The 13,876-nt window shown below is 32.3% G+C and overlaps 1 protein-coding gene across 4 annotated transcripts in view; it reads left to right on the top strand.

Annotated features, from left to right (window-relative positions):
• The window catches only part of LOC129948858 (uncharacterized), a 31,685-nt gene extending 22,124 nt beyond the window's left edge, over window positions 1-9,561 (top strand). For all 4 annotated transcript variants that reach the window (XM_056059977.1, XM_056059976.1, XM_056059979.1 and 1 more), the window contains exons 11-12: window positions 3,198-4,404; window positions 8,572-9,561. In XM_056059977.1, the coding sequence (XP_055915952.1) occupies window positions 3,198-4,404; window positions 8,572-8,629 (1,265 nt within the window). In that variant the 3' untranslated portion in view covers window positions 8,630-9,561. The remainder of the gene's footprint in view (window positions 1-3,197; window positions 4,405-8,571) is intronic.
• Window positions 9,562-13,876: the final 4,315 nt, after the last annotated feature.

A 13,876-nucleotide genomic window follows, 5' to 3' on the forward strand; every position in this document is an offset into this window, starting at 1 on the left:
TAGTCTAAAAAACAGAAGACTTCCCTATTTCTTGAGAAAACACTCTAATTAAACTCATTCTTCAATAAATCGATTGCAATATGTGCTGTGTGGCTTGTAACACCATCCATACACAATAATGTCTTATCTTAATCGAAAAAATATGGGTCCGGCAATAACGGCGCAGGCATGCAAATCGTACAATTTTTTTTTTGTAAAGGACGTGGTGATTTGGATTTTCACCCAACCGATAACGCATATTTTGCTTGTTGAAAAACCCATTGAGCCAAAAATACGTTCCGTCACTGAAGATGATTTTGTGTGAATCGGAGAGGTTGCGTTGCTTCAATTTGTCTATCGGCATCAGTTCTTAAGTCAGCTTAATCTTATGTGGGTGTAAACCAAGATCCTTAGATCACCGCGGAATTGATTGTTTTTGATCGTTTGCGTCCTGAATAGTAACCAGGTTTTTGGCACTTCGATCTCCTTGTAGTTTTACTGAAACGGTAACATCACACAACGAATATTGGAGTTACGTTCCATAAGTTGCAATGATTAGTAAAATGATGCGTTAAATGCAAAGTTGTCAAGTCCCTATTTTTAAACCTGATATTTTAGAAAATGTAAGTTATCAGTCCGGCCAACTTAGTAATTTAGTATAAGATAAACGCGATTGAAGTTTTGAATAGTAGAAATGTATGAATTATTTTACAATATATTTAATGCTTGAATTCGAAAATCGAGTAATTAAATGTTTTACAACGTTTTTGAGGTTTTATTTGAAATTGAAAAAAAAAATATAAAGAGTATTTTTAGAAACTACACTATTTTTTGATTCATTCATTTCATTTTGTTCGTACAGGTGATTCTTCAAAATAATAGCTAAGGTATTTAAAGGAAATCAGAAAATTAGTACAAACTTAGGCAAATTAGGAAGTCAAAGGTCAAAAGATTGCACGTATTGTGATAAAAAAAACTTAATTATGTTTATATATGTAAGTTTTATGAGCGAGTGTGATAACCTTTCGATTTATTAACATCCTGAAGGCGATTCTTCATAGAGAGAACTAGTTTTGAAGTGACTTCCGCAAAATTTTGTTCCATTCTTCTAATATACCGGCTTTAAGCTGGTTTTTTATTACTTATTTTTGATTCTCGGACCTTTCTTGGGGGGCATTGGGGAGGATGAGGCAATTGCGATTTAACATTATAAAGAATCCACTCCTTTACTATCCTTGATGAATGTTTAGGATCGTTGTCTTGCACAAGTAAAAAGTCACCCTTAAGGTTTTCAAACTTCCTTTTAAAATGATTAAATATTTGTTTTTATCCATTGTTGTTTCTATAAAAACTAAATTTCCCACATCATTGGACCCCAAAGCTCCCCAGACCATAACATTTCCGCCTCCATGTTTCACCGTTGATTGCAAATTCTTCACATCTAATGCTGTGTTTGGTTTCCTCCACACAAATCTGCGACCGTCCAACCCAAAGACATTAAACTTGCTCTCGTCAAGGTATAACACATTCTTCAAAAAATCATCTGGTTTCGAAACGTATGCAATCGCATAGTTCAAGCGTTTTGAAAGATAGGTTTTTTTTTGTACCGTGCGACCATTATATCCATTTGAATGCAAAAAGTTCCGAACAGTTTGAGGTTTAAGCGATGTTCCATCATTTGCTTGAATGTCAGCAGCTATTTAAGGAGCATTTAACTTGGGATCAGGCTTTACCATTCTTTCAATTTTTTGTTCCATATGAGCGTCTAGAATTTTGTTTTCTACCTCTTTCTTTGGCCACTTCAAAGCTTTTATTTTTCAAACTATTTTTAATACATATTGAGCTGTAGACCGTGGTTTACCAATAGTTGACGATATCTCAGCATAACTTTTTCTGCCGTTTCTTAGTTTAAAAATCAGTTTTCTTACTTCAAGAGGTACTTTTTTATGAGAAGCCTCCATTTTCAAAATAAACTTGCAAAATTTAAAAAAAAAAAACAATTGAAAAGATCAATACACCACGGCATACTGAGCCTATAGAATACAACAGTGTACGAACATTGATAAACGAGCAACTTTTTGACATTCTTGTCAAAATTCTTCTAACGGTAAAAAAAACCATGAGGCAAAGCTCGAACAATTTGTTGCAGTTTTGTTGCATTTCCTGTTATACATTATAATTTTATCAAATAAAGTCAAGAAGCTCAGATTTGTGTTCCTAGTGTAAGGGAAACCCATTTATTTTCAATTGCTGAACGTGCAAATTTTTGATGTAGTGTATTTTAGAATTTCAGGTCATTGAGATTTCGAATATTGCCTTTTGCTTATTCAATGTTTGGAGTTTCCTTTTATCAAATTCTCAATGGCCAATTATAGTACATATGCGGCTAAGTGTCCTCGATAAATTTACTAGTTTTATCATTAAGGCCTTGAACCGATTTTATGCTTTGATTTCGGTGTAATTACCTCTTTGAGAAATAAAACAGTTAGGAATATTTTTCTGTAAAATTATGTTTGTTTCACTTTAGTTTTTTGATTTTGTCTTTTTCTAAGGATCGACGGACGAGTAATCAGCAAACACGTTTTCGACCCTTTCCATCACTAATTTGTTTCCGCTATTTCCACATTGTGCTTCCTTTACGATGACCCCCATGGCTTTAATTTTGGGAGCTTCATTTTTGCTATGAATTTTTAATACTTCACTGCGCTTTTGAAGCTTGTATCGCTTACTTTTTTAGTAGAGTTTTACCTTCTGAGATGTCGAAAGATGACAGCTTTAAAAGTGAAACTCGTATTGGAAAGTTTTTAATTTCTTATGTCTCGTCACTTATGGCCTTAAATTCTTAAATTTTCATAAAAATTATAATAGTTCAATCAGACACGCGCACCATTAACTTACCGTGAGGTTAACTTAATTTCAATGATCAGTGTGAGCTGTGGCTCCGTGTTGTTAGAAAACCAAATTCTTCATTTTTCTCTATCCATAATTAATATTTAATCGTTGACCGGTATTGAAAGACATCCACATAAACACAGACAGCTCCAATTGTCCTTCCTGAGAGTGTTCCACACTATACTCTTCATTTAAGTGGGAGCACTGACCTTTAAACAAATATTTTTTGTATGTTCGATATTTGGAATTTTGTTTATTGGTGTTACATATTGTATGATACCTTTTTTGTACACAATTTTAATTGAGATATTCTTTTTTTTTCTTAGCTCTGGATAAACTGCTCTTAACTCGGAAACTCTCACAGCGAAAGGTTCAAATTGCTCATCAACAACAGCAACAACAACAGCATCAACAACAACAACAGTATCAAGTTATAAAAACCGAAGATGACTCAAATAACACAACAATAATCGATGTTAATAATCAAACCAGTCAAAAACAACTTCCAACTGGAAAAGTTATAAAAATGTCATCTTATCCCGTTGTGGTATCTGAATTAAGTGTCCAACAACAACAAAATTCTGCTGCTGTTGCCGCCAATCACAATTATAGCTTGCAACCATCATCGCAACCAATTACGATGATAAGCCAACATTCGAATACCGGCGGAGTGGCTGGAACGAGTGGTAATAAACTTATACTAAGTACATCAGGACCTTCGGGTAATGTCACAAGTACTAGTAATTTCACAATTGCCACATCGTCTGGAGATATGCAAAACAAAATTCATTACAAAGAGATTCCCAATACGAATCTTAAATTGAATTTTGTCTCAACTGGTTCAATACAGCAGAGTAATATTGTGGTGGACTCGAAGAATGCCATCACCGCCCAGCAGCTAAACAATCAGCAACTAAAATCAGCCCAGCTTCAACAGCAGCACCAACAACAACAGCAGCATCAGCAGCAGCAGCAACAACAGCAGCAACAGCAACAACAACAGCAGCAACAGCAACAACAGCAGCAGCAACAGCAGATTCAGCTACAAAAAATGAAACGCGATCGAATATTGAACATTATTGGTGGCGAGAATCCAGAAAACAAGCGAGTGTTTTACACAAGTTTGTTGAACTTGAAGTCCCTCCATAAAAACAACTCTGGACAAATGCAAATGCAGATCTCACCCGGTATGACCACAGTTCTGGGAAAGCACCAGCTTCAGCGCATTGCTAACAATCCGGCCTTGTTCGCAAACATGCGCGTTCCCATAACCAACCAAGTTGTCAACACCCAAACTGGAGCCTCAGTGTCTGCGGCTGGCACAACAACAGCAATGTACACAACCTCCGCCTCGCCAAAGACCAGCGCTAACGATATATCAGTAAAGATCAATAACAACTCCAACGATATGGCTACAACTTCGTCCAACATGAATGCAGGCTCATCAGCAACTGGAGGCAATACAGCTAACAATAACAACAACAACAATAACAACTCACTCTCGGCAGGCATCAATCTAAATACAACCAACAGGTGAGAAAAGGGGAGATAACTAACGACTATTCACTGCGTATGCCCTGCGCTAGCTGCGGGTATATCTGCTAAACAACTCCATAGAGGTTTACAGCACTTGCTTCTTATTGTTGTCGATGTTTGCGCGCTATTTTAGAACAAACAAAAAAACAAAAAAAAACTGTTTGCCGGTCTTTGATTTCAAAATGCTTTCTCTTGCTTCAGTTCAGTTCTCATTCAAACTGATATCGCTTGAGAAATGACGTCATCAGTTTAAATAATATGCTGTAGCATATACGAGTATATTGTATATTATAGCAGCAACACAACACAACCAGCATCCGCAGCAAATATCCATCCATATTTCAGTTAGAATATTTCACACTCAAAAAACAACACAACAACAAAAACAAAACAAAAATACCGCCAGCATTTCCATTAAAAAAAAAAAAAAACAGAAAACAAATAAAAACAAGGGAATATCTGAATAACTTCGTTTTATTCATTTATTTTCTCTAAGACTGTCGTTGATTAGATACAAAAACAAAAACTTGAAAAAAAAAACATTAAAAAAATAAAATGTTCTTATTTTATTATTTAAAAGATTTTCTTTTTTACATAAACTAAACAAAAATGTCATATACGTTCTTAGTTTTTATGTTAGTATTAATTTAATTTAAAACAAAAAACAAAACAATTTAAATAAAACAAAAACAAAAAACAACAACTTATTAAGATCTTATTTTCAAGATCGACTTTTGTAAATAGCAACCTATAATATAAATATATATATATATAAAATAATATACATTAAAAAAAACAAAAAAAAGAATAAAAATTAAAATAAATGAATCATAATTATGAAAGTAATCAAAATTTCAATGTATTAATACATTAATTGTTATAAATCTTATTCGAAAACAACAAAAAACACTTTAACAAAAAAAAGAAAGCAAGAACAAGAGAGCTAAATAATAGGGAAGAAAAAGAAGGAAAAAACAAATAATATAAAATAAATATATTTAAAAACATAATAAAACCCATTGTTCAGGTCTACATACTTCATAAATAATGCATTTTTCAAATAAATGTTCTTCACCAATTTTGAATCTCTACTCTTGCTCTACTTTTTAACAGAAAACAGAAAAAAAATATTAAGCATGCGGGGGGGTTTGGGTATTGATGTAGAAGTTGGAAAATGGGAGAAGATAGAAGATTTTTTTTAATCGTCGTTCAAAAGCTTTATTGTATAAAAACATAAAATTAAAAACAAAAACAAAAAACAAAAAATGAAAATAACAATCATAATTATATAAATTAATTGAACATTCCTAGAGGATTTGTATTAAATTTTCTTGTATGTAAGATAATAAAAACAACAAAGGAAGGGGTAGAGTTTCGTCAAAAAAGAAAAAAAATAATAATGTCATGTCAACATTTTTGTCTGTTCTGTCTGAGATAAAGGTTTTTTAGGGGGGCTGGGATGTCTAAAACTCCCTACAAACTGATTTTAATTGTTGCTTAAAGTTTCGTTAAGTATATAAACATACAACACACAAAGGCATTACATGTACAGTTTATTTTTTAGATTTGTATCTATTTTTGTTTTACTTTTCTTTTCAAGTTTGTTAACTGAAGACTTTTTGGGGTTAAAGTTTCTTTTTGTATAGAAGTTGTCAGAGTTTAAACTCTTTGAAAGTCGTTGCTTCTTGGCAGAAGAATATCAACTCGGTTTTGGTGATGTATTTCCAATGTTTCTATTTCTATTGAGGGTTCTTCGGTCCACTCAAGTAGTTTTAGTTTAACCAGAGAAAACACTTGTACTAACCAGATTTTAATTTAAAAAATTATGAAACCTTCAAATTTTAGGAAAATAGGAAAAGGCAATTCTTGTGACTGTGTCAAAACGATCTTCCCAAAATTGTTGAATTGTGTTGTTTTTCTTTTTTTATTTTAGTTTTGTTCTGAATCAAAGCTGTTTAAAGGAACCTATGAAAACAGTTCGCAAAGATGTTCTTGTTGTGTTCTCGGAGCGTGGACGACTAGTTCAAACTAAAAACTATCTCATGGAAAAGTTGTCCTTAATTCGTTATGCAAACGAAGATGAGTTATTATTGGTATCCTTTAAAATTGCTGAATAATTAAACTTGTTATTCTTTTAATTTTAAAAGATTAACGACGTACAATCCCTGTAGAAGTTTGCTAAATCAGGAGCGGTTGTTGATAGTTAACGCCTTTGAAGTCTTCTAAATTCGTGTCTGAATCCAAATTCTTACGATTTCGTTCATCTGGTAGTAAAAATGTCTAGAATTAAATTAATGAATTTAAAATAAAAAGGAGATTGAGATTTTCTATGTCGTCTGATGTGTAAATTCCAGAATACAAATTTCTTATTCTTTTTAAGTCTCAATTCTAGTCTACACTAAGTAACGATTAAAGTCTTTGCCTACAGCCAAAAAATTAGAAAAAAATGCATTTATTGAATTGTTCAATCATTTTGATTGAATTCTTTTAAAATGTTGCGCCAGTCTTTCAGATCCTTATTTTTATTTTAACAATAATTGAAATCTTCTTGGCAGTTATTGCATTTGCTTTATTTTTTTTTATTCTTTTGTATTCGAATTTTGTATTTTAGGGAATTTTGTGTTTGTGTCGTTTTTGAGGATTGATTAGTGGCTGAGGTCTTAAAATTAGATGATTCAAAAGACTGTCGAGATTTAAAAGCAAGAGAAAATGATTAAGAAAGAAAACAAATACGAGATCAATGAAAAGAACAAACTTCCACAGTAATGTGTTCATAGATATTGCATCGCTATTATTCATTTATTTTGTTGCTTTAAGAGTCTTGTCATTTCTTAAAGAACTTTAATGATTTTTAATTTTCTTAAATTTCTTCTCTGTTCTGTTCTTAGTTTTGATCACCTTAAAATATTCCCATAAATTCGTATTTCCTTTAACAACCCACAAATTAATTTTTAGTGAGTCATCTTTTGTAGAGAATTTTGGTATAATAATGTTCTTGCTGCTTCTTAACTGCTGGGAAATTTGTATTGTGACTACACTGGATGTGTCTTGTTAAAATATACATACAAGTAAGATGGAGCATTTTTTAAGTGGAGTGGAGTGAGTCCTTGAATGATGCACCATCAACATTTAGGCAATGAAAGCTAGATAGATAAATTTATTTAGGGGTCTCACGAATTCCATCATAATCGGAAACTTTTACGAATACCGAAAAACTGTATTACGAAATGCGTTCTTAATGCAAAATTGTATGAAATTTTCCACTACGAACGTATTTGGTTATGGTTTTTTTTCGGGATTCGTATAAGTTTCCGATTACGATGAAATTCGTGATAAGGCTGATTTTATTTCTTAGAGGCCCGAAAAAAAAATCATTTTCAGCTCCATAATAAATAATTTAAAACCTACGAGTTTTTCACAATCCTTTTGAACAAGATTCGTTTCTTCATTTTGTCAATAAATTGTTTTTGACTGTAAATTGTATGTGTAATGCGAAGAAATGTACATAAATAGATAAAATTTTCCAAAAAAAAGTCACTTTCTTAAAAAAGAAAACAAAATAAGTCAAGATACCTTTGCCTACCTACCTTTTTTTATTATGACATCATCGCAAAAGTAAATTTAAAAAGAAAAATACTTTTTATCAGGTTCATTCAATTAGAACCACAAATTTCAATAATTGAAGAAAAAATAAATAAATAAACAAAAACTTGTGATTGTAATACATAACTATTATTTAAAGAAGAACATTTCTTATCAGGACAATAGAAAAGATTTTTTTTGTTTGTTATTGATTCGAAAAAATATTCAGCCTTATAAAGATTGTTGTGATTTATAAAATAGCACAGGACTTTAGAGATGATTTAAGAAGAATAAAGAGCAAACATTCTGCCTCTGAAGACCTACTAAAGTTTTGATAAAACTACAAAATTTATAAGGTTGATAATTTTTCAAAAGTTGTTTTCTAGTTTTATGTAAAATAATATGATATCAAATTCTTTTGATTTATTTTTATCGCACCTCGAAAGTTGGTCAAGATACGCAATACAAAAATTTGTCCTTATTTTTTTTTATTAAACTTGTTAACAAAAAAATATTTAAAAAATAATAGAAAGTTAATTATCTTGTGAACATATATTTATTAACTTCGTGCAACTTTTTCAGAGTCAAGACTGTCGTATACCAACAGAGAGCGAAATATAAATATAAAAAATCTACTTGAATGAAAAAAAAATAAACAAAAACGAATTTTGGCACATATTACATTAATAATAATAATATAATATTAAATAAAACACACAAAAGCTAAATGAACTCTATAAATAATAATAATAATGAAAACAAAACAAAAAACAAAAAATATTTATTAGATATAATGTAAAATTATGTGTGTCTAATTTAAATATATAAATAATAATAAAAATATTGCAGTAATTTCTAGAATTATTATTATGATAATTATTGTTTATCCGTGATTTAATGAGTAAACAATGAAAAATACGCTTATAGATAAATAAACTCAGAAATTGTAAGAAAATTATTCATAAGTTTTACTATATAAATACAAACAAAAAAAAACATAAATATACAAAATAATTTTATTATTTTCCATATAATTGTTTAAACATTTTTATTTTTTAATTTAACAAAACAAATTATAACAATTACAAAAATATTTAATAAAAAATCATCAAATAAATAAAAATAAAACAAAAAAACCAACACTATAAATATTAATAAAACAATTTAAATATACATAAGTACGTGTAAATCTGTAAACTACTATTTAAGTAATTATTAATTAAAACAAAACAAAAAAAAAACAAACAACAAACAGAAGAAGATGACAAAAGATATTTGGATTTTAAATGTAATATAAATTTGTATTAATTACTTAATTAATTAAAAACAAAAAAACAACAAATTAATTAATAATATAAAAAATAAAAAAAAAATTATAATATACATTATGGAAAATAAAATAAAAATTGTATTGTTATAAATTCAATAATAAAGAAAAACCTAAATTCATTTAACTGAAAAAAAAACAACCATTGAAGTGAAAAGACGCAACATTTTTTGTATAAACATATAATTAAATTTTTGATGATTACGAAACAAAACAAAAAGTTTTTTGAAAGGTGTTTTGATTTATTTGAAAATGTGTTTTTCGTTTATGTGTATGTATGCAAATGCATTTTGTTTTTTAGTTTTGTTGGATGATGGATTGAGAATTCCAATAAGGTTTTTTTTTTAATTATTTGTGCTATGTTTTGGATTGCTTTATTTTTTGGGCCAAAGTTAGTTTTTGGGGATAGAGCATAATCGATTTTTGAGAATTTTAATCAGCATTTGGAGTTTATATAGTTTGTTTTTGAAGAATATAATTTTGTTTCCCTATAATTAACTTACAGTCCCTGGCCATATTATTAGATGCAATTTAGATTTTATGCAAAAACTTAATTTCCAGCTATTTTAAGCAGGATTTCGAATATTGCAATGCATTTCAATTATTTTGTCTGCAGAATATAACAACAACAGCAACAGATTTAAAGAATTTTTGTTTAAAATTAATATTTTCAGTTTTTTGTTGTATTTTGTAGTTTTTTTTTCAATATTTTGCTTTAATAAGAGCCTCAATTCTGCGCGGCATACTGTCAATGCATGATTTGACTGTTTCCATCATTTCTGGGTGGTGATTCCACACGTGAATTACTCTTTCAATAAGTGACCGCATCTTTAGCTACTTCTCTCTTCATCAGCTCCCACAGGTTTTTTTCAATTGAGTTCATAACAGGACTGTTTCGCGGCCAGTCCAACAGAGGGATGTTTTCTTCACTCAAATAAGTTTTTATGGAACGGCCCAAGTGGCATGAAGCTCCATGTTGCATAAACATGTAACCATACATCCAATCTTGAACGTTAAAAATATTGCGTATAATCTAATAATTATAAAAATTCTGCAGTGCGTCTAATAATATCGCCAGGGACTGTATTTCGCTATAATTTTTATTGAGCATGCTGTGAATTTGCTTGCATGAGAGATTGCTGATAATTTCTGTTGAAATACGAGTACACTTGAGGATTCAGTTTGGTTTTTGTGTCAGTAATTTTTATAATATGTACTTCGAAAACAAATACATTTTTGAACAGATGCATATTAGAATTTAGGAGAGGAAAAATGAGATATAAACAAATTCAGTAAGTAAATCGAATCTGAAAAATGATTGTGGATAAATAATTTTGTAAGGCGTAAGTATCCTTTTGTTTGTTTAAACATTTTACATCTATCTAGATATTTTCGTTTTTTGAATTGTATGTGGTCTCAATTTTCAACAATAAAAAAAATGTATTCGTCCGAGTTCGAAGCAGCTCGTCTAGATTCGTGCGAGCTTCGTAGAATCGTACAATACGTCTAGTTGCACGAACATAAACACCGTGTCGAAGACTGACGAACTGAAACAACGTTAGACGATGCATGCAATTCAAGTGGGTGGCGTTAGGTTTTTTTCGTTAAGGAATTTCTGGATTCGGTCGCCGTGCTAGTGGCCCGCGATAGAATCTATGAAATAGCTTAAAAAATAATGAAGAGGAAATTATCTTAAACCAGGAATCTTAACTAATAATAAAAAAAATTAACTACACATTTGTATTTGAGTAGTTTCACTAAACATGGAGGAAGTGTTTTGATAAACCGTATGTAGCAGGTTATCACCAAAGTGTGGGAGGAAGAATGCCACTGACTGGTCTATAAGCTCCATATGCCCCATATACAAAAAGGCGACCCGATGTTATGCAAAAACTACCGTGGCATATCCCTGCTTAATGTTGCATACAAAATCCTATCCAACGTACTGGGTGAGCGTCTTAAACATTTCTGCAACACAAATATCGGCACGTACCAGTGTGGCTTTAGGCCAGGCAGAACAACGATAGACCAAATATTCACACCGAGGCAGATCCTGGAAAAGACCAACGAATTTCAAGTCGAAACCTACCATCTTTTCATCGATTTTAAAGCTGCTTCTGATAGCATCCACCGCCAAGGGCTTGTGATGGCGATGTCTGAATTCGGGATCCCGAACAAACTTATCCAGCTGTGCAGCATGACGCTAAACAATACGCAGTGAAGTGTGCAAATGGGTAACAGCTCATCCGAGTTATTCCAAACTTGCGCAGGGTTTAGACAAGGAGATGCGTTGTCATGTGACTTCTTCAACATAGTCCTGGAGCAGATAGTGCGAAGGGCAGGTGTGAGCACGAAGGGCACTATCTTCAACAAATCCACCCAGCTCCTAGGCTATGCGGAGGACATAGACATAATCGGTCGATCCAAGAGAGCTGTGCCTGGGGCTTTCACAGCGATTGAAGAACAGGCGAAACTAGTTCACTTGAAGTGAATGAGGACAATAGAAAGTGCATGTTATCAACGAAAAAAGCAACATCTGTCTACCGCCTAGGACAAAACTTTACTGTTGGTAGCAGCAATTTCGAGGTAGTTAAGGAGTTCACCTACCTTGGAACAAACATCAATCCCACGAAGGACATCTTAGTGGAGATCCGAAGAAAAATTACCCTAGCGAACCGCTGCTGCTTCGGTTTTGCCAAACAACTGGGTTCAAAACTGTCTGCCATACAAAACTTTGATTTTACCAGTCCTACTCTACCCGCGCCGAGTGCTGGACGATAAGTAAAAAAGGGGAATTGATATTGGGCAATTTCGAAAGAAAAATTCTTCGACGGATTTTTGGTCCCGTATGCGACGATGGCGAATGGAGAAGAAGATACAACCGAGAACTGTATGAGCTGTACCAAGATGTGGATGTAGTCCAGAAGACCATGAAAAGACGACTTCATTGGCTCGGCCACATCAAGCAAATGGACGACAACGCTCCAGCGAAGAAAGTCTTCTCAGCCCAGCCCCAGGTTCAAGACGACAAGGAAGACCGAACCTACGGTACAAGGACCAAGTGACTGCGGATGCAAGAGCGCTTGGTCTCGTTGACTGGAGAGTGCTTGCGAGGGATCGTTCACGATGGAAGACTGCAGTATCTCAGCCGGATAAGCAAGCAAGCAAGTTTCATTAAATACCCAATCGAATAGTGTGGACTGATTCTAATTAGGGATTTTTTTTTCGATTTCATTGCGGCGGCACAGGATGTCAATCTGAGTAACACTTCAGAAGTCCCCTAATTTTTCTCTATTGGCTTTTTGTAAAATGGCATTTAAAGAAGGTGTGTAAATAAATCAAACTGAACTGAAAAATTATGAGCAAAGTTAATGTGTTTAATAATTTATTGGAAAATGTTTTGGCAATTATGCTAAACATTACATGTTTACCTCTCTTACTCTTATCAAAATTGTCTAGATCTTTTAGAAATACTGCAAATGTACGAATATATCGTTTTAAATGGTTGCACTTATGGTGCTACGGAGGGCCACTACACTTTTCCTGGAGGAGGGAAATCTGTTAGCGACTTTTGCACAGCGAATAATGATTGGATTAACTTGGTTTCAAAATTTGTAGCAGAGTATAAAACTTATTCTGATCATATGCTTCTTGTAATAGAATGGAACAATGAAAATGCATTCCAAAAACAAAATCTAAAGTTACTTCCAAGACTTAAATGGAAGAATAAAAGCTTGCACACCTATCAAAGCAATCTAGATATGCATATTTCAGAGACTTCTTCAGTTAATGGATCTATCGAGTTGTTTTCAAAGGAAATTATATGGTGTATAAGAAATTCTTCACCAGTTCAACCTTATGCTTGTATTACCAAATTTAAAAAAAAGTGAAAGCCCGCAAAAAAAATCATTTTACAAGCACTACGAAACTTTTATACTGAGGAACTGAGAAAATGATAAAAAAAAGCTGAATTTGAAAATGTTCAAGCAAAATCTTTAAGTCTGGCCAGTAACTCGAAAGATTTTTGGAATTTAGAAAAAGAAATAAATGGATTCAACTTTGTAATTGGTACAAATATGTCTGCAGATCATCTTTCATACCGCTTCAAAAACCTGCTCTCAAATCACTCTGATTTGTCCTTTGCTTATGCAGAACCACTGGTTATTGAGGAAACTTTGGACTGTGAAATAGACGTAAATGAAATAAAAATCGTACTTCAAAGAGCAAAAGATGGAAAAGCACCAGGCGAAGACTGAATTCCATATGAATACTTTCAAAATGCAACAACAGCTTTCGTTGATAAGCTAAAGCAGCCTTTCAACAACATTCTTTCAACCGGCTTTATTCCCTCCTCGTTGAAAAAATCTGTTATTTTCCCTATTCATAAGAAAGGTGATCCAAACAACGTCGAAAATTATCGGGGAATATCATTTATGAATGTTATGGCTAAAATATTTTGCGGTGTTTCAGTGAACAGAACAGAAAAGTGGGTTGATAATTCCAGCATTTTAACTGACTTTCAAGCGGGTTTCAGGAGAAACTATTGTACTGTGGATCAGA

Source organism: Eupeodes corollae, chromosome 3 (assembly GCF_945859685.1).
Source record: "Eupeodes corollae chromosome 3, idEupCoro1.1, whole genome shotgun sequence".
NCBI lineage: Eukaryota > Metazoa > Arthropoda > Insecta > Diptera > Syrphidae > Eupeodes > Eupeodes corollae.